The following is a 22,700-nucleotide window of genomic DNA, read 5'->3' as shown; positions in this document are numbered from 1 at the left end:
CCTTCCCTTCCCTTCCCTTCCCTTCCCTTCCCTTCCCTTCCCTTCCCTTTTTTAACCCTAAGCTCACTGAGAACCTTTCCCAGTCGCGTGATCCATTGCCTTCCTTTACTCTCCAAGCCAGTAACTTTGAGTGATTAGTAAACCAACGGATCATGATTTTTTTGCAAGTAAAACAGCCACTGAAATGTGGCAAACAAAACTCCCGCATTAGTTCATGGCATCTTCTCACAGAAGAATGTATGAATTAACTGATCATAACTGGTCTAATCTGTTTTATTAGTAGTAATAGCAAAATTCAAGTATTGGCAGAGAAAGGAGACCTTTGAAGGCAGAAAGTGCTTGGTTGGGTTTCATTACCTGCATTTGATGTATGTACAAATCACTTGGGTCCTCCCCACCTGAAATTCTATTTTTCAGTGAATTTGCATACATACACACACACATATATATATATAAATAATATATACATTTAGCTATTTATATATATGTTTTAGCAACTGGAACTGTTTCACCTCCTATCCCATGGGATTCACATTGATAATCGTATGAAGTAGGTTTGGGGATAATGAATATATGAAAGTTATTGGTATCTGGAATAGGACACAGCTCAATAGCTGCACGGCAGGTCTGTGGGAGAACAGAAGATGCTGGTCGCGTGGTGGACAAAATGACAACCTCCGCGCCGTGGCCCTGCCCGCACGCGCTGCTGCCCGACCCGCGTCCAGCTCCGTGCTCTTCCACAGGAGAATCGGGTCTAACGACTGGGAAAGAGCCTGAATTTCCCTCAGGCCAAAATTAGGATCGTCCATCTGGCCTGCATTGTGCTTACTGAGGAAGGCAGATAAATGATCTGCAGTGCTCCAGTGCTTGTGGGAGAAACCACCACGGGCATCTTATGGGCTGCACAACATCAGCCAAGGTGTTCTGTTCAGGCTGCTTTTTCACTTGTGTCATTAATCATTTCATTAATGTTATCTTTAAACATCTTTTTTTTTTTAATGTAGGATACCGTGTTTTTTCCCCAGAAAAGTCTTTACACACACACAAATAAATAAAATGGAAGGTCAGAATAGTTGGTGACACATCGTGAGGGAATGCAGTCTGTTTTCATTACTGATTTTGTCACTGTACTCTTTGTTGTTTTTTGAAACATCTTTATTAGAAGAAAAAAAGAGAGTATTTTGGAAGTGTTCGCTTTTTTTTTTCTCCAAAATATACATTATGTAATTAGCTAGTGAGTGCATCTGTAGCATATGGTGCCAGGCAGCAAAGCTGAAGCATCAAAATAGCTGTGTCTTCCTGACGGCTGCCAGAGTGACCGAAGAATTACACACAGCTCTGCTGTGACTGTCCAGAGAATATGCAGCAAGAAGAATGTACTTCCCACAACACCATCACTTTCCCTACCTTTTTATTAGAAACTTCCCCCAGACTTGCTCTTACTGTCATGAATTTCGTTGAGCACAATCATGACAAAGTAACTGTCAATTCACTGCAGTCTTCAGAAGAGCTGATCTAATAAATGTAAAAATGAGTATTCATAGAGACTGTAAGGAGCAACCTGTTCCTGACACACTTACTGAATGGGATTTCTTCTGAATGTACTGGTTGATTATGTAAATGACTGGATAAATCCTGTAGAAAGAAACTATTTGACCTTACTCTTTGGCTTTTTTAATTATTCTGGAAGGTGATTTTGTGACATCTAGTAGCCAGTTTGCATTAATTGCTGCTGTAGAGATTTTGAAATAAAAATATTTGTTCTTTGACTTTCATTTTGTAACAAGACGGCTACACTCTGTTCAAACCGCTTTGAAGCTTGCTGCACTGCAACTTTAAAACACTGCTAGCATCAACTGTATACGCTTTTTCTGAGTTAGTGAGTGCAGTGAGAGAGAATTCATGAACTTGTCAATAGGAACGTTTCCATTTCCTTGTTTGGACTCAGTTTTATATGTGTAAGTTGAAAAATGCTCAATAAGTCTAACAAAATTTTGCTTTAAACAAACAGCACGGTCACTGGATTATAATCACCTGTGTTTTTCTGGTGTCACTGCAACAGATTCATGTTTTTATTTCATTTCTGTGACAATTCCATGTGACTCTGAATGTCCAGTAATTCATTTACTTAGTGTTACGACAGCTACATTAGCCAATACAGCACTACCATCAAAGAAGGACCAAGTTTTGAAATGCTCTGTATGTTAGATAATGCAAGGCTATCCAGGACAATTTGATGGTCATATTTTTCATTCGCATCACTTTGTTTCTAATTTTTTTTCAAATTTATTTATTTTTAATACTGTATTTTCCCTTGCATTTGTTGTAAATAAACTACCAACAGTTATTCTTTACAAGTGCAGCTATTTTCTTTCACTGGTCTCCAACAGCCATTAACACTTCTGCCTCCAGCTCTGCAAATCCCTTGTTCCAAAATAAGCTGCCCAAAGAATGGGTATTGTAAGTGAAATTCAAGTCACTTGGGACATTCACTGAGGAGGCAATTCAGGTTTTGTTGCTCCTAAAGCTCTTTCAAGATTTTATCATGGCAGGTGTCGCATCAATCTGATGTTACCCATTCATTTGTAAATGACCATTCAGTTGACGAAAGAAGTTCTTCAGTAGGAAAACACTTCTAACTCTTCATGCAGGGTTTGGCAGCACAGTGTTTCGGCAAATTCTGGAAAAGAACACACGAAACCTCTTAGAAGGTAAGAGTCTTGCATCCCTTATAGCTAAGTCATTTTGTAGTAGTCAACAAAAATGTCACATTTTTGTGATCACAAAATACACAATCACAAAATACAGTGATTCTTTAAGCTTTTAAGCACAGGATTACTCCACAGAATTAAGCACTGAAAGAATGGCTGCTTGTTCACTATAGTAATGCTTCATGACTGTGTAGGGCAGGATATGAGGAATAAACATAGGCCTAGAAACTATTGAAGATAGAGACAACAGCGTTTGTTCTAAGAACTATTAAATGTCTCTGTAAGATAAATCACAGACAGCTAAAATTAAACATGAATGGGTAACATTAAAAGATACCAGGATGCAGGGCGTCTTAACGCTTTGCTGGAGCACTGGTTAGTGACATTACGGCTTTGCTAAAAGAGTGCTTGCAGCAGAGCTTAACCTGTGGGTGACCAGCAGCACTAACAGGAGTGAACTAACGCAGCCAAGATGAGACGTCCTGCTGCCAAGGAAGAAAGGAAACATGCCTGGCGTTGGAGACACGCTCACACACTCGCCAGGTACAGGGTGACCCGCTGCCTCCGTGATAGGGTGTAGGGCACACATCCCGCTCGGGATACATGGCATGGATCTGATAACCCCAGAGGAGCAGTGTTCAGGGACGCGCAGTGGGGCTGCGCCTGGCACCCTGCAAGGCTTCGGCTCTGCTTCCACCCTGCCAGGCTTCGGCTCTGCTTCCACCCTGCCAAAGCCTGGTGATTCCTCACCAAGAGCCCCGATTCGTGCAGGATTCCCAGACACAAAGTGCCCACAAGGCCCCTGAATGATGGTGCTGGTAGCACCTCCCCTGGCAGCTGCAAACAGGAACAGCGATTAAAAATTAAAATCAGTAGGGCTGGGTTGACTTTCGGGGGAACAAATTTTGCAACCTCACTCTTCATAAAAACCCTTTATGAGATATATTTCATAGGGCAGATGTATGTTAAAATATTCTTAAAGACAGCACAATTTTATTGTGTAAGTGCAAAACGACAGAAGTCTTTTATCTGATGTGCTTGGGCTAATATGCATATAAATGATACCATGATCAGATGCTCACCACCGTATGAATAGCAGTGAAAATGATCTGATTAATAACATGCACAAAACACAGAAAAGACAACTGAATAAATGAAACTAAATGCAGTTAATTGCACTGCTTTGTAATGGTGTTTTAAATAACTGCTGACTCTTGCATAATTTTGTAACAATATATCCAAGAGGCACGGTAGTTTATGCACATTGAAAATACTAACCAGCAAAGCCTTACTACAACTTCATTGGGAGTACGTAGACAAGAACTGTAACCCCAGTTTTACGGGTTACATAAATTTAGTAAAACTGAAGGCTGTTGCAAAGAGATTCACTTTCTGTGCCACAAGAGACTCCCTACCCAGTTTCCACGTTTACATGGACTGTTCCCAGGGGTTAATAACAGCGCATGCTTGCACGTTTATCCGCACGCCTCGTGTCACGGGCGGTAACGCGCGGTCGCCTCAGGGAGCAGTGGCGCCTTCCCGCCCTCCCGCCGCCCGCGCACGCGCACCCTCCCCAGCGCGTGCGCGGGGTGCCGGGCGCGTGCGCGTGCCGCATGCGCGCACGCGCGGTGCCGCTAGGCGGCGAGTCTCGCGAGCGGCGCCCGCGCGCTAAGATGGCGGCGCTGTGCGAGGCGTTCACGCTGTGCGGGCTGGGGCCCAGCGGCGCCGTGGGGCTGGGCGCGGGCGTCCTGGCGCTCGAGCCGGGCCCCGACTCCGACCACGTCCTGCTCACCGACCGCGGCAGGACGGCCACGCTCTTCAAGGTAACCGCGCTGCCCCTCGGGGCGGCCGCGGCCTGCGCGGCTGTCAGCGCGGGAGCCGCGAGCCGCCGCCTCCCGGCGCGGGGCCTGCGGGGCCTGCAGCCCGCGCCTGGAGTTGCCGGTGGCTTTTTAAACCTCCCCGTTCACTGCAGTGGCCCCAGGACAAAATTTGAGACAAGCGTTTTTATATCTTTGGTTTTCATGTCAGTTGCATCTTAATCGCAGCATCACAGAGTGTCCTTCGGGATCCTTAGTGCTGTTCCCAAGAGCATACGTGAGAACATCAGGGTGTTGGTGGGATTTGTCTGCCGTACTTCTAGAGTAGGGAAAAGGGGTTAAATGTCCTCTAAGCAACAACATGAATCACAAACAAGGCTGATTTAGCCAGCAAAACTCATTGATCTTCCTCTCAGTAAGTAGTATTAACTCCTTGTAGTAATGCAGGGAGGAGAGATGCATTTCTGTGCATATTTTCACTAGTGAATAAAAGTAATATGTTTGTTATGAGAATGTTTAGCGTGATCACTGGGCTTGGTAGCATAAGCCTGTCCAATTACTATCAAAAAAAAAAAAAAAAGAATACTAATAGAACTCAAAACTTGTGTTCCAATATGGAACTTTCCATATTTTAATGTTCTTACTTTGGCAGATGTTGTTAGCCTGTGCTTTCTTTATAATGTTGCTGTCGTATGAGAAATCTGCAGGTGAACCATGTTATGTCTTAACTCTGTGTTTTCTGACCCTTGTAGGTTTCAGACCAGAAGCCGCTAGGTTGTTGGTCAGTTAAACATGGACAGATGATAACGTGTCCAGTTGTGTGCAACTTTGAAACTCATGAATATATTGCTGTTCATGACGACAAGGTGAGATTCTTTATTTGTTGTTCAAAAACAATGTGTGACTCCAGGTTTTCTGAGTGAATGAAGATAGAGAAGTTGGTGGTGGTTTTTGTTTGGTATTTTTACTGTTGTTGCTTCTTTAGCTTCTTCTCATGAAAACTTCCTTTACGTATGTTTTCACTGAAATTACTGTGAATGCCTCCATATTTTTTTCCCGTGTTGTGTCAGTAGCATGTAATCGCTGGTATTTTGTGTAATGCAAAATATATGTACTTATTCACTTACCAAACAGTTCTTCTCTTTAAGGTTTTAAGAATATGGAAGGATGAAGATGTTAACTTAGACAAAGTATTTAAAGCAACAGTGAGTATCTTATTTTTATGCAAACATTTTGAATCTTGGGAGAAGGAAAGGATTAATCTTCGTAGTACTGCGAGCATTAAGCTTTGGTAGAATGTTTTGTTAACTTGGCCTTCTTCATGCTCTGGAGTACTGCAGAGAATCCACTTGAAGTGAGTGACTATCATCAAAGTATAACACTTGGTTAGTATTCTGTTAGTATTTGGCTAGTTTGGTTGGTATTGTTTCTAAGGATTTTCTTTGAAGAATCCTCAGTTATGTTTTGTCTGATGTAATTCAGAAATATGGTGTTCATTAGGGGCTTTTCCTACTCTTTCATCAGGTAGTGACTTGCAGTAGTCTATGATGGTTCAGAAATAAATACCTGCTAAAAACTGCAAGTTCACTCTTCCATATATTTATTTACTAAGAGAATTGATAAAGAAAATGTACAGAACACTTAGCTTTCAAGGTAATCTACTGAAGAACATAGTTTGAAGATGTTGTTGTTTTCTTTCTTTTTTTCCTCTCTCTACAGCTTTCAGCAGATGTATACAGGATACATTCTCTACCCCATGGGGAGCCATTGGTACTATTCAAAGGAGGTGGTGTTCGAACCTTAGATGTCCTTTTGGAAGCTCCACAACAAGAAATTGAAAACTTTATCTCAGATGAAGTGATTAAGTAAGTAATACTACCTTATGAAGCTTGATTTTTTTGATCAAAGGAATTGGTGATAATGCAGACTGACCCTTTTTGAGGGACGAGGAATCCAGAGACCAAAGTGGGTTGAGTTATTTTAAATATATCAGTTTTAATATCTTACTATTTACAGAGAGGAAAATAAGAGACTACCTAAGTAATAATGGGCTGAATTTGCATATAGACATAGAATTCAAAAGATGATAATGCTGCTTTCTCTCTTAGGTGGAGTGAAGCTTTTCTGGAAGGTCAAGAACCCATCTTAATTTTTGCTACTGAGAAAGTAAGTTTAAAAACAAAAGGAATCAAACAACAACAAAAAAAAAACAGCTTTATTATCAGCACATACAAGTGCTTTCCTGAAAAAAAAATCATTTGTTTCATTTATGTTATGACTTTTTGCTGAAGTCATTATCCTGTATTTGTTTCTGATACAACTGTTAAATTGAAGTTGTGAAGTTTTGGGGTGGATGATCCTGGCTCATTCAATGGCCTGAATCTCATTCATTGCTTCTTCCTGGTGAAACTATTTGTTGCATGAGCTAAGAATTTTCTTTACTTACGTGAATCTGCAGATTTTCTGGAACTATGCTGTACAGCCTGAAGAAAACATGTACTTTCATAATTTTGCCTAACATTCAAAATGTGGCATAACTAATATCTTAATATTGGTTTCCCTGTAAGATAATACTTCTTCTCCTTGTAAATGAAAGACAAACTTATGGGTTGTTGGTTTGTTTGTTCTAGGATGGGGATTATTTTATCTACCTACAAAAATTTAAGCTGAATATTCTACAGAAATATAAGCTTGAACAACAGGAATCATCTAATCCACTGAGTTTTACAGCATATATAAAAAATCAGATCATCACACTTCTATGTTTGTGTAAGTAATACTTTGTAGTGAGATGTACATAAAGCATGAAATTGTAGGAAAAGACACAGAAGGTGTGTTAATGTTTGCATTACTGCTTTTAACTTTTGTAAAACAGCTAGTGGGAGAAGTAATTGCATCTTTCTAGTGCTTTTTTTTTAATGGTTGCAAAAGCTTACTGTTCTTAAAAATGTTCTCTCTGTTCTTCGACAGATTCCAATGACTCAATCTATAAGGTTCTGATACCTCTGCAGCAGCACAGTGAAGAGGAAGAGCAAATATTGTCCAAGTCACTGCTGCTCAAACTTTCAGTATCTGGAAGTGTTTTAAAGGGAACTTCCTTTGTTGTTCTTGATAAAGACCATGTTGCAGTATTAGGAAGCCTAGCAGCATTTGGTGAAGAATCTAAAGGTAACTGGAAAATAACTAGATTGATATGTCTTTAACTTCCAAAATACTATTCTTAGAGAAAATGATAGATTCTGAAGAACTGTTGGGCCACTGAAATTAAACCACTGAATGTAGTTAACCATTTTAAAACAAAATGCTTTTTTAAGACAGGTTAGGTAACAGACTTAGCAAAGCTGTTCAGAGGGATAGCTGAACTTGGCCAACCTTAAAAAGCTGTTAAAGGTTTGTAGATAAGTTAGCAGGAATCGCAGAATGGCTGTATGGGCCGCTATCTCTGTTTTCCCAGCAAAGTTTTGAACAAGAATCACAAAACCTAACTACTCTTCAAATACTTTTGTTGAGAACCATACCTAGAATGTTGAATACATTACTAAACTGAGCCTTTTTTCTTTTTTCTTTGAAATGTATGGAAACTATTTCTTCAAGTCTTTAATTGAAAATAGCAAAGAAAAAAAATGTATTACTTTTTTGTAATATCAATCTCTTGTTTTCTGTAGAGTGCCTAACAATATGGAATACTAAATTTCAAACATTACAGACTTCAAAAGAACTGCCCCTGGGAACCAGTGGACAAGTGAGCTCTCTCTTTAATTTGTGGTTCGTAAGCTTCCACCTGATGCGTTTGGCCTGACAGAAGTGAAAAGAGACAGATGACCTCTTTTCTTGTGTGTGTATATGTGAACAGTAAATGTCAAGTTTTGAAACCAAATTAATAATAATGGCCTTTAAACTTTTTTTTTTATGTGGATGATGACTGTAAGCATAGCGACCTATGGTAACTTTTGTGATAACTCTGGCATCTTCTCAGTTCTGGTGGTCTTGATTATTTGGTGATAATTAAATAGGTAGTGACTGGGTTTTTCATATAATTAGCTATTATGCTCCAGCCATTTGCAAATGACTGCCTAAATGATTCCAGCAACTCCCTAAATTTTGCTTCTAGATCTTCAGGTGTCAATTGATGAGTAAACTGATGCCCAAGTGATTAAATACATGAGTGAAGTAGAACATCTAGCCTACAAAGGAGTAGGAGGGGGAGGAACCTCATGTTGGCTGTTTGTGTGTTCATCATAATGGTGCCAGATTTGCTCGTAATCTGAATTTGTGAGTTATCTAGTGGAATTTATACCCCCAGAGCAGCTACTGTAGTTCAAGACATCACTGGAAAATATTCCACAGTAGGCTCTCTGTTGTATTTAAAAACAATGCTTGATGGAGGTGTGCTAGCAATTTTTAAACTCGCCCAACAATAATCATTTGATTAATGAGAAGATTTAATTTTGTAGTAAGGAATTAAATGTCACCTTGTGCAGAAAATTCCTTCTCTGCTCCACTCTTCCTTAACAATTTGTTTAATATTTTGTAGTTGTGGTGTTATGGGGAAAAATTTTTTTTTACTCATGGAAAAGTGCTAACGGTGAATTTATACAAGTGTGAAACTTCATCCTTGGCAGCTGCTGTGGGAAAGCTCAAAGACAGTCAAACCTCTGGTAAGATCTTTTTGTAATTACACTGCAAGGATCTCAGCCTTTAAAAAAGTGTATTAAAGATGTTATGTTAATAGAGATCTATTAAATCAGTGAGATATAAGCAGCTTGAAGTAACTTAACAGTGAAGAGCTTCTAACTGGCCAGAGTTGTAAATTTGTAAACTTAAGTTTAAATTGTACTTCAGCAGTTTGTGTACTTCAGCCTTGCACCAAAAAATGCTGCCAGTAGTATTCAAAATCAATATCTAGCAACAGATTTATTCCCCCCGCCCTTAAGAGATTTTATGAGAAAACAGTATATAAAGATGATTATAAAGCTATTTGCTGCCGAGATAAAACAAATGGATTTTTTGAGGGCGGAAAAAAAGAAGGCATGGATTATATTTCAGAAAATACATGTTGCTATCAGAAGTTGATGTAATATCTCTATTTTAGTAAATGCGTGTTAAGTGTTTATGCAGTTTCATTTTTGTGTTCACAGATGCGTCGTTTTTAAACTGGAATACCCTTAATGATGAAGAGCTGGTGGTTTCCCTTCAGTCACAGCAATCTGTAACTCTAAAATCTGAATCTAAAATGACTGTAAGTTAAAATTAGGAGTGAAGTTTTTGGTTTATTTGTCTCTTCTCCCCTGCTGCTCTTTGTTTTTACATATTGTAGCAAAAGGGAACCCAGCTTTTTATTTGCCTGCTTCTAACATTGCTTCTAGGATTGGACAATTCAGCTACTGAATGTAATTGATGCAGAAAGTTGATGTGTGATCTTGCCAGTTATCTTGCCTGAAATCTTGAATATAAACCATTTTTTTCTGGACCCAAATAATAACTACTTTTGTTTCTTTATTGTAGCTAAGATCAAGGAGGAGTAGTGTTGCTAAGGCCCCATCAGACACATTAACAGTTGGGCAGCTGCTGTTAGATATAAAAGTAAGTACACCAAGCTGAACTGCTTTTTTAAAAAAAAAAATTATTTATGGATAAAATCAAGATATAAATTTATGGATAAGATCAAGATGAAGTTAAACCTTAGTTTCTTCTAAGATTTTTTTTATTGCCTTTTTCTTTTGTTTGGTTTTTGCTTTAGGAAATGTACCCTACTCTAGATGAACTCTACTTGCTTTCTAAGCACATTAGAGAATTTAGTCTGGCGCTTATTATCAAACTCAGTTCAGTGTAAATTAGGTCCCAGGATGCTGGGACTGATATTCAGCTTTAAATAAGCTTCGAATAAGTTGACAGAGTTGGTAGCAGCATAATCTAGTGTGTAGTTCCCTTTCAAAACTTGCTGTAAGTGCTGTGATACTTTAAGCTGTATCCAGACTTACATGAAATATCCCTGCATTCCACTTCAGGTGGACATCTTGATAATGTGACTGAAGTAATAGGGTAATCACTAACAACTGAACTATACTACTTATTTCCAAGTTCAAAGGGCCTAATTACCATTACTGCTGGCTCTTTCATGATTGTGATAGGATACCTAGGCATATATTAGTGAGTCGTTTTATTTCTGTGTCTTGAATACTGAAATAATTCTCTTTCTACTTCTCTACTTCAGTCTAAGTAGAAGTTTTGCGAGTTGTACTGCTACTACGTATTGCCCTTGATTTCCATGATATCTGTTGTTTTCAGGATTCTTCTTCAGCTGCAGTTGAAGAGGAATTGAAACAATTGCTGTCAAAAGCACAGATGCCAGATGTCCAAGCTACCATTGGATGTGTAATACCTGCTCTTATAAACAGATGTAAAACAGATCCAATGTTCTACCCTCAAAACTTCCTGATACAGTTGGTACAAAAAGGAGAGCTCTCTTACAGGTGATGCTTCTGCACTTTCTTAATTGTAAGGCATAGTCTTAAGCAAAAGAAAAACACAACAAAGAGAAAGAAACATAAGCAGTTTGAATTATCAGAAAATGCTTATACTTAATTCCTCCTGAAGTACTTCTGAGGTGGGATTGAAGGTTTTTGTGTGTGTAAAATAATAATAATACGTCTATATTATTTGCTAGTTTGAGTTGTACGGGGAGTGTAGGTAAGTTTTTCTTATCTCACTCATACAGCTTATGCCCAGACTTAATGGCTGTTGCTTTGGAGAAAAAAGATATGCATCTCTTACAAATCTGCCTACAACGGTTCCCAGATATTCCTGAAGAAATTACTTATGCTTGCTTGAAATTATTTTTAAGGTAAGTGGTTTCTGAGTGGGATGGGTTTTTTCACTTGATTGGTTGGGTGGATTTTTTTTTTTTTCTACCTTTAACAAACTACGTCCTTTTACTAAAACTTGTTGTGCCAAGAACGGTTTTAATTTGTGTATGAAATGTATTATGCATAGAAGTCTTAAGTACAGTGAATGCTGTAGTCCTGTATACTGCACGTAATAGCTATTTTGTAAAAAGCATTTTAGCAATTCTAAAAAACTTCTGGTGTAATTAAATGACTCTGCCTTTTGATAACACCATTGGCTTAAGTAGCATTTGCCTCTTTTCAGATGTGTTGTTAATTAGGAATTTACCTAGTGTGAGAAGCCCATAAGAAAGATGAAGTTGATTGTGATTTCTGTCCAAATGAATGAAGCTTTAGGTAAACACGGGAGCCTGTAGCACTGTACATCCTGCGGGCTTCAGGAGCGCAGAAGACTTCCTAAATACCAAATCTTGTTCATATCAGTAGTAACTTAAAATGTGAAATATTTAACTATGGTTCTCATGAAGTTTAGAATTTGTCTTAAGGACTTAATAGTCCTACTAATGTCAGAATACAGTAGCAGTGTTGCGTGGTCCGTAACCTTGAAATAAACCTATGAATGTCTAATAATACAGTAACTGGTAGAGTTGAAATACATGAAAAGAGGCACATATTGCTTGAGGTTAGTAATTACAAACTATTAACTATCCTCTCGTGGTTTTGATTCTCTCTGCAAGATAATACTTTTTAGTACATATTTTCACTCTTATGGTATGTGCAAAGGAGTTAATACTGTCTACTGCTGTCTTTAAGCCTAATAATAAAACTATTAAATGTCTGTGAATTTTCTTCTACAGCATTAGTGATGACTATCTTGAAAGGACAGATGTGAATATGGACTCTGTAATCTGTTATATTGATATTGAATCCAACAATAAAGAAGTTAAGACTGAAATAGTAGAGAATGGTTTCAATACTGAACTGGAAGAGGACAGCTGTGACACTACATTCACAAAGGAAACCCTTTTGAAGAATGATGTTGAATTCTGCCCTGTTGGACCACAAAGGGCTGCATTATTGTATCCTCTGTATTAGTTCATTATTTACAAAGTGAATGTTTACTTCTAGCATTATTAAATGACATTTATTTCTTTGTTATTGTTTAAATATGTATTTGAGTATAATTGTTAGCCAGAAATTCTGCAATTTTAAGAGAAGTTTCCACTCAGTAAAAGTCACTTAGAATATAAATGATTAACTTCTAGAAGGTGTTTGCACCAGTTAAAGCTTATACATTTTTACAAAAGTATAGCTAAACTTTTTCCCAAGAAAAAAAATGCATCAATAATTGTTGAAGAAGTAGACATTAGCAATTACCTGCTTGAGTTAGAATTGTATTCAAGATGTCTGTTACTGCAGTGTTTCAATGGCTGCATATATTTCCTGATAGAATTAGAAGACAGAGCTAAAATGGGATCTCCCTCTTCAGTTATATTTGAATTCTGTTTGTATAAACTTGGATTTCCCTTTCAAATGTTTCCTCAATAATACTGCACAGAAATGCTGTCCTGCATTCAGCTTACAGCGAAACATTTCTTCTGCCTCATCTGAAAGACCTTCCAGCTCAGCAAGCTGTGGTAAGCATTTTAAAATTGAAAATTCTAAATCATTTTTGAGAGAGGGCATGGAAGACACTTTATTAAAGTGTCAGAAACTTAGTATTGTTACGAGGGTTACATAAATCCATTTTCATGTGTTACTTTAAGATTCCCATTAAGGTTCAATGCTATTGAATGCTGTTTTTCTAGGTACATATGGAACTTTGCTGGTTTTTTTAACTGATCTTTGCTTATAGAAGATGTAAAGAAGAAACTGTTGATGACCTAGTCCAATTAACTATTGTTCATATTTAGTAATAGTTTTAACATCCTTTGCTTTGTGTATTTTTTAAGAAAGTGATGAGACATGGGAATCTGATCAGTTGCATCAAAAGTTGAGGGGAAGGGGGGAAAAGTAAATTGTACACTAAAATACCAAATGTAAAATAAATCCAGCTTAAAGTTTCAATTTTGGATCCCCAAGAAAATTTTCAAGAGCTGCACGTACTGATGTGCTGTCAATATACCTGAGTTTATGTACAGTGTATATTGTTTTAAAAACTGTTCTATCAGAACAACGCTAGTCTTAACACGCACCCATCTCCTTAATCCTTCTTTTGGAGGGAGAAGGAAGTTCTTACGGCTTATGCTGAGGACGAGACAATGTGGACTGGTTGTGATTACCATCAATTTCTTTTTGGCTACTACTGCTGAAATTCAAACTAAAGCTGTTACTGCTGATAAAATTTTTAGCACAGTCCTTAAGAAATAAGGACTGAATATCTGACAGTGTTAAAATTCCAAGCTGAGATGGAGAGCCATACTATATATTTTCAATGTATAGTGTGCAGGAATCTTTTTTAAACAAGCTTGAGCATTGAGTATCATTGTGTGTGGGAGAAAACTCAAAGGTCTTATATGTATATTCTTATATATATGTAACATGTCATCTGTCTTTACCTCCCATTTTCTCCTCTTTTTTTTTTTTTTTTTCTTCTTTAAGCTTTTTCTTAGGTATTTACATTACCTGTATGTGAAAAGCAGTGAAAAAATTAATACCACTCTTCCTGGTGTGCTTTCTCCAACTATAAATCAGGTAAAGTGCAAGTTCTACAATTTAAACATCCTTCACTTTTTGTAATTTGTAACTGAGTGAAAACATAAAATCAGAGATCTGTATTCATTCTATAAGGTATTGTCTAAAATGTCTGAAAATAAAAGATAATCTTAAAGTGGGGAACCATGCATTCTGCCTCAGAAGTTAATACTATGGAGTCCATTTTCAAATCAAAAGTTGAGTGTCATTTGCATACTGTAACCTAAATATGTACTCTTTTTGTCTTCAGATTATGGATTGGATGTGCCTGTTACTTGATGCTCACTTTACAGTGATGGTGATGCTACCAGAAGCAAAAGGACTTCTTTCCAACCTGCATAAGTTTGTGAGAGCCCAAGTAAGCTACACCTGGAATACTGAATTCATTCTGGAATGGATTTAGAATATGGGAGTTAAGGATGTGTGTTTGTAAAAATTCAGTACGTAGTAAATCAAACCGTGTGTGATCACCTCTATATGCTGGTTTGCGAACATCAAATGGCAGTTGCCTTTTGAGCACCAAAGTTGCTGTGTTTGCCTGGTTAGAATTTGTCTGGAATTATACAGGGCCACAGGGAGTTGCATTATTGTTATGTATGAAATGAACTGAGTTAAGCTGTATTTTATTATAAACATCCGCTTTTTCTTTTCAGGTACGATTCTACTCTGAACTCAATAAAATTGAAGGAAGTTTGCAAGAGTTACAAAGACTTAAACGCCAGAAAGACTCTCAGGCATATTCTATTGAAGTGCTGGAACTTGTTTGAATTTGAAATGAATTACTAACATTGTACTGATTCCTTTTATGACGAGGATGTATTGGCACTCCATATTGGGGATGTGAAAATTTGGATTTTCTACATAGGGAGAGCATGGTTACTCTGTAGCTACAGGGGAAGTTAAAAGTTTAATGAATTAAAAGCTCTTTTTCCACGGGATGAGATGCTGGACACCTTGCATTTTTTTTATGTATAATTTTGATATATAATCATAGGAATATCCCAAAATGCCACATGATCCTTAGTGAATGGATTATGTAAGGGTAGAATAATTGCAATAAGACTTAAACAGATGCTTCTTCAAATGAATTGGCCGTTTTATTCTGTTGAGCTGTATAAAGCTACTACATTAGTTTCTCTTGCACTTCTCTAATTCTGGACTTGCAATACAGTAGCAGTTGGATCTGTTAAGCCCAGCTGCAAGTTCATGTTTTGTAAATGTTCATCTCTTCAGTGGAAGGCAAATCTTTTCCAAAAGGCAGTGTAGACAGAAGAGATACTAAAATGTTAGATGTAGAGAGAAGCTCTTTTCATCAGTAAATGGAAAACAGCTTATCCTTTTATAAGTGAGAGCTTTTTTCATTTAATATTTATTAAAAGTCTGAATCAATAAGGTTTTACCAATTCCATTCAGATAAGGAAAGAGGAAAGACACATACAAAGAGGTTATTTAACTATGGCATATCTATGACATTGAGTTTAGATCATTAAATTACTGCAACTTGCTGCTTTTAAGTTACTGGTTAGTTGAGATACCTGACTATTACTAGATTCTTCAGAGTGCTCTTCACCTATAGTTCATAATCTGAGTGGAGAACACATTTCAGTTTGTTGCTTTGGTTTCCTATTTTTAAATTGTTTCACTTGGTCCAAAAAAGCCTTTGGCATCTGCAGTCTTAGCTTATACGGAGAAGTCTTGTTACCTCATTTGCACTGTTTTCTCTCTTCTGTAGACGTTATGGTACAAGAACTTGTTTACCATTTTGTGCCTTTTATTTTTCTAGTCCGACCTTGCTGTATTGTGTTGTTCTGAAGCAGAGGAGTTGGTGCAGGGGGTGTGTGGTAGCGAGCAGTTAAAAGCTCTGTACTGTGATAATCTAAAGTTGTTTTGATGAGTGTTGTATCTGATAAGACCACCTGCATCTAGAAGTTGCCTACAGCTATAGAGAAGGAAGAGGTATAGGGCAGGAACTAGATTCTTTCCTCAAATGAAGAAGCAAAGTGCAGTTATTTAATATGATAGCTTGTTACAATCTTTATTGCTATCTCAGACATTGCCGTCAGCTGAAAAAAGAAAGACTGTTTTCTTAAGCAAAAATAGGCCTTTTCAGGAGCATGTACCCCTGCACAGACTTGCAGAACAGAGTTGCTGGATTACAGTGTAATTAGCTGTATTTAAGGCTTTCACTTTAGAAACTTCTGAAGCTTTCTGATGTTGAAAGATTGCATACAAGAGTTTAGGTTTTTAAATACAAATTCTTACCCATGTTCAATTATTTGAAGTTTAGAAATAACCATTAGGTAAAACTTAATGCAATGGACTTTGGAGTCAGTTTGACATGTCTTTAAGCTGACCATGCTGCTGGAAAAAGCAATTACCATTTTTGCTTCTTGAGTGGTGCTGGCAGAATACCTGGCCTGTTCAGCTAGAACAGAGAATGACCTAGCTGGAAATAGCTGCTTTTATCTGTGATTTTTTTTCAATGGGCATGCTGACTTGTGTGCATGTAACAGGACACTGAGGAGACATCCAGTTTGATTTGCAGCAGAATGCTGGAAATCATTGTTTGAATAAATGTACTCTCAGCCTTTGTAAGGTTAAGCTTGCCTGAGAGTGAACAATAGTGTTTTCTTGGCATTTTCATCCCTTCTTTAGCAAGAGCTAGAACATAAAACTATTATGGTTGAGGTACTGGGTGCATAACTTGCTGGACTTTGTATAATTTTGAAATAATTGCACACAGTTAAGGGCCTTAGGACTGTTTGGAAATTAACACTTTCCTCTTGTATACAGTATTTATCAAAGGTCAGTACTGAAGATTATATATAAATCAAAAATCTTGCAATGATCAGCTGAAGAATACATAATTATGTAGAGCAGTACTTCTTAATACAGGCTGTAGTAGCTCAGATTTTCTGAGCAAGAGGGCTTACCTCCAAGCTAAAATAATATTCTTATCTACATGGATGTCTGTTTTCTCTAAGTACTCTTTAAAAGGGTGAATGCCTTAATTTCTGTAAAGTGATGTTAACCTTTTTCATACTGCTTGTTTTATATAGTTTGAGTTTCGTGCATATGGGGAACGTAAACATTCCAAAATCTTATGTTGGTTTTATATCTGGATTTTCCTTTTGACTAATCTCAAGAATAATTTTTATGAACAAAATGTTTGACAGTATTACAAATATCTACGGAATTATGCTTCTGATCAGGCATTGACTTGTCACTGACTTCTTACAAGCTAATTGTGGGATTGAATATTGATGTAAAACAACAGCTGCAGACAGGTGAAAACAGGACTCTAAGTTAATGCCATTTTTCTTGAGCTGCAGCATGAAGTGGATGGCAGGAAACAGGAGCTCTTGGTGAAGACAGTTTGCCAGTCTATGCTCAGAGTAGTAGATAAGATGTTCATAGCATTTATTTTTTATAATGTGATTGAATGTTAATATAATTCAGCATATGTTAATACAGTTTGTATTTCATAATATTAAATAAAACTACACTCATTCTTAAATCTCATCAGCAAAAAAAAGTCAGCCCTTGCTTTCTAAGACTGATTTTCAGTCTGTAGTTGAGCTCTATTCTAGCCACATTTAGCAACTTCTCAGTGTCTTACAAATTCTAGAACAGGATCTTTAAATTCAGTGCCTAATCGATGGTAGTGGAGACATAATTTGGAGGAAAGGACTGGGTAAAAGTGGCTCATTGATTTACGCAAGAGCATCTGCTTGCTGGGATATTCCTACCACATAACTAGCTTCTGAAGTTCTTTACTACAGGAGAAAGGAACCTATCCAGACAACAGCTTGGAACAACTAGGCTATTCATCTTCTCCAAAGTGCCTTTTGAAAGGAGTCTTTCTCTCCATCTGTCCAGAGTAGGGAGGCAGCCTAGGGCCACCTACCTAAAATTCCTCTTTGTGCTGTATTTCACTTATAAATGTGTTCATTTAAATATACCAGCAAATTTTATATGCAAAACTCAAGTTACCCAGTGTTCCTTCACACTTCACTGTTTTGGCTTTGGTTGATAGAAGAGAGGAGGCTGGTGGGGTGGTGTGGGTTTCCCTTCTCCCTTCCTCCTCCAGGTTACCCTGGGTCCTAGAATGGAGTCATTTTTCAGACCTGACTCCAAAAATATACATACCTCTCCATGCATCCACCCCAGGATCACACCGATGCTAGCCCCAATATGTGTCTGTGTGTTAATGTATAGCAAGTAGTTAACACACTCCTCTGCAAATTTAGGCGAGGTTAAAAAAGCTACTTGATGGAAGCAAGTTAAAAGTAACTTTTGAAAGATTCAGAATATAAATTAGGTATATTGGTGTAAATTAATTTAGGCACTGTTGTCTATTTGTCTCGCTGTGTCTGAATGTCAGAAACAGGGCTGAGAGCCCGTGCAGCTGTACAACTGACTATAAATGAGATGCCGATTAGAAAAAAAGCTGGATGTAAGAGTGCAAATTGGGTTAAACTGCTGCCTCGTGCCATTGTGACATTGTTGTATGCTTGACATGGCAGCAGGTTTGTGGGTTTAATGAGGTTCTTGGGCTGAGCAACAAGTCAAGGAACAAAAGGCACTTCAAAAATGTCTACAGAAGAATTTAAATTGAATTAAACAGCCAATGTGCAACAGGCAGGCTCATGGCAGGGCCAGTACTAGGTTGTGCATCCCACAGGAATATAAGCAGGGCAGTGAGAAGAAAGGAGAAACGCTGATGTGCTGAAGAGTCTCTGGGCTCCTAAACCTGCCTAAGCAGCAGCTTTGCCAAAGGCTGGTTGTGGGAAATGTGAGTGGTTTGTGTGTTTGGGGCTTTCCTTTTGGACTGGTTGTGCTTGGGAAAGCAATACCCTGAATCCATGGGGCAGAAATCCAATTCAGCAACTGGTGTTTGTGATGGCAGAGGTTCCCCCCCTCCCCCCCGTGGGGGCTTTTCCCTGGATAACCATGACGGAACACCCCACCGACCCAACCTCTCCGCCTTCCACTACCCCAGTCACCCGGGCGGCCGGGCCGTGCCCGGGTGGCTCTTGGCGATTCTGCCCGGGGAGCTTGCGGCGCTGCCTGTTGCTGCCTCTCGGGCGGCGGTTTAAAACCCGAAAGCGGCTGAGGAGGGAGCTCTGCCCGCGGGGTGACCTGCTGGCTCTGGAGACAAGGGAAGCGCCGAAGACCCCCCTCCCTGCCCCCAAGGCAGGGGCCGGCCCCTTCCCTACCTGCCGTCGCGGGAGGGAGCTGAGCTGAGCTCGGGGTGGGGAGCGGGTCCCCCGCGGGCGCGGGTCGAGCAGGACCCGTGAGGGGCGCGTTACTCGAGCTGGAAGAGTCGGGAGGGGGGGTCCCTGCGGTGAGGCCGCCTCTAGCGGCGGGAGGCTTAGGGCAGGGGCTGGGCGGTTTGGGGGGCACCCTGTGCGGATGATGAGGGGCGCTCGGCGCGGGGAAAGGGGCGCGAGGAAGCGGCGCGGAGCCGCCCCCGCTCGCCGCCTCCAACATGGCTGAGGCGCGGGCGGCGCCCCCTGGCGGCGGCGGGCGCGCGCCGCGGGTCACGTGAGGCGCTCGGGGCCTGCTGCCGCCGCCGCTTCCCCCAGTCAGAGCGGAGCGAGCTGAGGCAGAGACGAAGAAACAAGATGGCGGCCGGTGGCGATCCGGAGCGGGACGCCGGCAATTCGGATTGAGCGCTCGGCCCGCACGGCTCGGCGGCCCCCCTCCCCGGCCCGGATCTCTTGCAGGGGGGGGCAGCTTCCCTGTAGCCGCCTGTCCGGACTGCGAGCGCCCTCCCGAGCCTTCCTTCCCCCCTCCCTTCCCCCCTCGGCCAGCGCCCAGAGATGCGGGGCCGGCGAGGCAGGCCGCCCAAGCAGCAGCAGGCGGCGGCGGCGGCCGGCGCTCAGGCGAGCTCCCCGGCTCCGCCCGCCCCGGCGGGCCCCATTGGGGGGCTGCGCTCCCGGCAGCGGGGCAGCAGCCGCGGCAGGTGGGCGAGCTCGGCCCAGGCGGAGACGGCGGGGCCCAAGCAGAAGGGGGCCGGGGCTGCCCAGGCCTCTTCCTCGGCCTCCACCTCCCCCAGGGGGGGCAGCAAGAGGAAGGGAGGCAGCAGCGGCAGCAGCACCCCTGGTGGGGGAGGCAGCAGCGGTAAGGGCAGGGGCAGGGCCGGGGCTGGAGGAGCAGGGGGAGGAGGCGGAGGAGGCAGCTGCACCAGCCAAGGCAGGGCTGCCTCGTCCAGGAGGAGCATCAGCAAAGTGGTGTACGACGATCATGAGAGCGAAGAGGAGGAGGAGAGCATGGTGTCCGAGGAGGAAGAGGAGGGAGACCCCGAGGATAACCAGGACTCTGAGGAGGAAGAAGAGGAGGAGATCATGGAGGAGGAGGACGACGACGACTCAGACTACCCCGAAGAGATGGAGGACGAAGACGATGCCAGTTATTGCACTGAGAGCAGCTTCAGGAGCCACAGCACCTACAGCAGCACCCCAGGTAGAGAGGCAAGGGGATGAGCGGAAAAGGAGGCCAGGGCACCCCACACGCTCCCCCTAGGCTTGCAAATACAGACACGCACGGGAGGCAGGATGCAGGCGCATCGCAAGGGATGCCCGCAAGCGCTCGGAGGGGTGTGCGCGTTAACCACTGGCAGCCCCACGGATGCAGGGCGCGCTGGAGGTGCTGGCAGAGGCGCCTGCAGCCGGGCGAGGGAGGCGGGAGGGCACGGCGTGCTGCAGCGGGGGGGATGCTTGCTAAACATGCACAGGGGTTCTGCCCGCTGCGGAAATGCATGCCACATATTGCCACGAGCACCAAAAGTACATGGAGCGCTCGCGCAGGGTTTAAAAGCAGGGGGAAGGAGGTGCATGCGTTGCAAGGAAGTGGTTGCAAATATATGCAGGGGAGGATGGCTTGGGAATTTAATGGAATAAGGGAAGGAAGCACATGCAGCTGGAAGTGGATGAAAAAAAGGGGCATCAACAGTTGAAAATTTGCAGGCTCTGGAAATCAGAGATACCAGTGGAAGCAGCATTTTGTTGGCTTTAAGACAAAATTAGCTTTTCGAGGAGGGAAATGAGGTGCATTGTTCAAAATGGAGATTGCATTGTTATAGTTTAGGGAAAAGTGCACAGGGCCTCATTGCAAGGGTGTAAACCTAGTTTTAGTTAAGAAGGCCTTCCTAAACAAAGATTGAAGGGTGCAGGGTTGGGTCAAAAGTCTCGTTTTAAATACTATGTTTATTTTAACATGTGGCAAGCTCAAATTCATGTTGAGATTAAAAGCCGTTTAACATCATCATGATTATTTTTTAAAAAATCTCTAGTAGCAAACTTGAGTTTTTTAGGGGAGGATGGGGGAGCTGCCTTTTTTTTTTTTTTTTTTAATCATTTCATTAGCCATGTGGGTTTGAAACCTCAAAAACTCTCTATCTGAACTTAAGCAATGTAGTTTTATTTTAATTAATATCACAATGGAGTTCAGGCTGAGGATTTGTATTTTTATTTCTTTTCTCTGAACCAGGAGAGTGGTTAAACTTAGGGATAACCTGGGAGTGCGTTGCTGAATTGGGCTGCAGGATAACAAACACTGTTGCTGTACAAGTGTTTGGCCGGTTTGGAAGGGGGGAGGAACAGGTTGTGCAAATGCCTTGCATGTTCTTTTGTTTTTGTTTCAAGTGTGCAGTTTGGAGCAGCTAGCACATCACTTTTTAAAAAGGGGAAAATACTGGCTACTAAAGGTGGCATTTATTTTTATTTTAACTAGTTTAAAGGTGTCAGGCCATTATGTGACACTCTAGTAGTCCTTTAAAAAGTGCATGTTTGTATCTAAGCATATATACAAATATTTTAATTTATAGCTATAGCATCAGAAACCTATGGGAGTTAAATGTAAATACATATTTGAAATGAATTGTGGGATTTTTTTTAATTCTTTTTTTTTAATAACTGTAGTTTACTTGTCACAGGGATGAGCTACCAGGAAATTTAATTCCGTTGGATATTATTTTAAATATTGAGGTCCAGCTTCACAGAAGAAAAAAAATTGAAGTACTCTCTTAACTCTTTTAACTCCTTGTTTTCTATTTAGTTGCAATAACTTTCATTTTGACCACCTCTTTTGGTGCTTTTTGTCAGGGAAAATATATTTTTATCACTTTAAGTGGCTAGGTCAGGAAAATATTCTGACACTAAAATCCAGTATGGGGAAAAAAAAAAAAAAGGAATACTGCAAAATATGATTATTTATGATTTTTGATATTTTCGTGTTTTGATAATTTATATGCATGTTTCCTAGTTGATCAAGGAAGCTTCAGTTTTAGCTTTTTAAAATGTTTAATTGTAAGCATTTTAATCATAATATTCTATCAAGTACATGGTATATGGACACAGAATAACTAATTGATAGTTAAAGCACCTATGTTGTTTTGGCAATATACTGAAACCTCTGATTAGCTACTGTTGGTCTGAAGGCCTTCCTTTTCCTTTTCCTTTTCCTTTTCCTTTTCCTTTTCCTTTTCCTTTTCCTTTTCCTTTTCCTTTTCCTTTTCCTTTTCCTTTTCCTTTTCCTNTCCTTTTCCTTTTCCTTTTCCTTTTCCTTTTCCTTTTCCTTTTCCTTTTCCTTTTCCTTTTCCTTTTCCTTTTCCTTTTCCTTTTCCTTTT

The 22,700-nt window shown here is 40.4% G+C and overlaps 2 protein-coding genes across 5 annotated transcripts in view; both read left to right on the top strand.

The window, feature by feature from the left end:
- The first annotated feature begins 4,369 nt into the window (after nt 1–4,369).
- On the top strand, nt 4,370–17,263 carry NOL11 (nucleolar protein 11). Its single transcript, XM_026046871.1, has 18 exons — nt 4,370–4,534; nt 5,281–5,394; nt 5,677–5,733; nt 6,248–6,393; nt 6,637–6,694; nt 7,159–7,297; nt 7,499–7,696; nt 8,194–8,270; nt 9,063–9,186; nt 9,667–9,767; nt 10,034–10,111; nt 10,817–11,001; nt 11,247–11,372; nt 12,231–12,452; nt 12,932–13,010; nt 13,975–14,067; nt 14,318–14,425; nt 14,721–17,263. Exons 1-18 carry the CDS (start codon nt 4,385–4,387, stop codon nt 14,832–14,834), a joined length of 2,169 nt encoding a protein of 722 aa, XP_025902656.1. The 5' UTR covers nt 4,370–4,384; the 3' UTR covers nt 14,835–17,263.
- Nucleotides 17,264–19,892: 2,629 nt separating this feature from the next.
- The window catches only part of BPTF (bromodomain PHD finger transcription factor), a 44,055-nt gene continuing 41,247 nt past the window's right edge, over nt 19,893–22,700 (top strand). For all 4 annotated transcript variants that reach the window (XM_026046861.1, XM_026046862.1, XM_026046860.1 and 1 more), the window contains exon 1: nt 19,893–20,535. In XM_026046861.1, coding sequence (XP_025902646.1) covers nt 19,893–20,535 — 643 coding nt within the window. The remainder of the gene's footprint in view (nt 20,536–22,700) is intronic.

Source organism: Nothoprocta perdicaria, unplaced genomic scaffold, assembly GCF_003342845.1.
Source record: "Nothoprocta perdicaria isolate Ctin4 unplaced genomic scaffold, notPer1 scaffold_46, whole genome shotgun sequence".
In the NCBI taxonomy this organism is placed as follows: Eukaryota; Metazoa; Chordata; class Aves; order Tinamiformes; family Tinamidae; genus Nothoprocta; species Nothoprocta perdicaria.
The sequence above is the reverse complement of the archived record's forward strand: the minus strand, read 5'-3'. Positions and strand labels throughout refer to the sequence as shown.

Coding starts and splice junctions, on each gene's coding strand:
- NOL11 (XM_026046871.1), top strand. CDS start 4,385: ATGGCGGCGCTGTGCGAGGCGTTCACGCTGTGCGGGCTGGGGCCCAGC. Junction 5,395..5,676: donor TTGCTGTTCATGACGACAAG/GTGAGATTCTTT, acceptor CTTCTCTTTAAG/GTTTTAAGAATATGGAAGGA. Junction 14,426..14,720: donor ATAAGTTTGTGAGAGCCCAA/GTAAGCTACACC, acceptor TTTTCTTTTCAG/GTACGATTCTACTCTGAACT.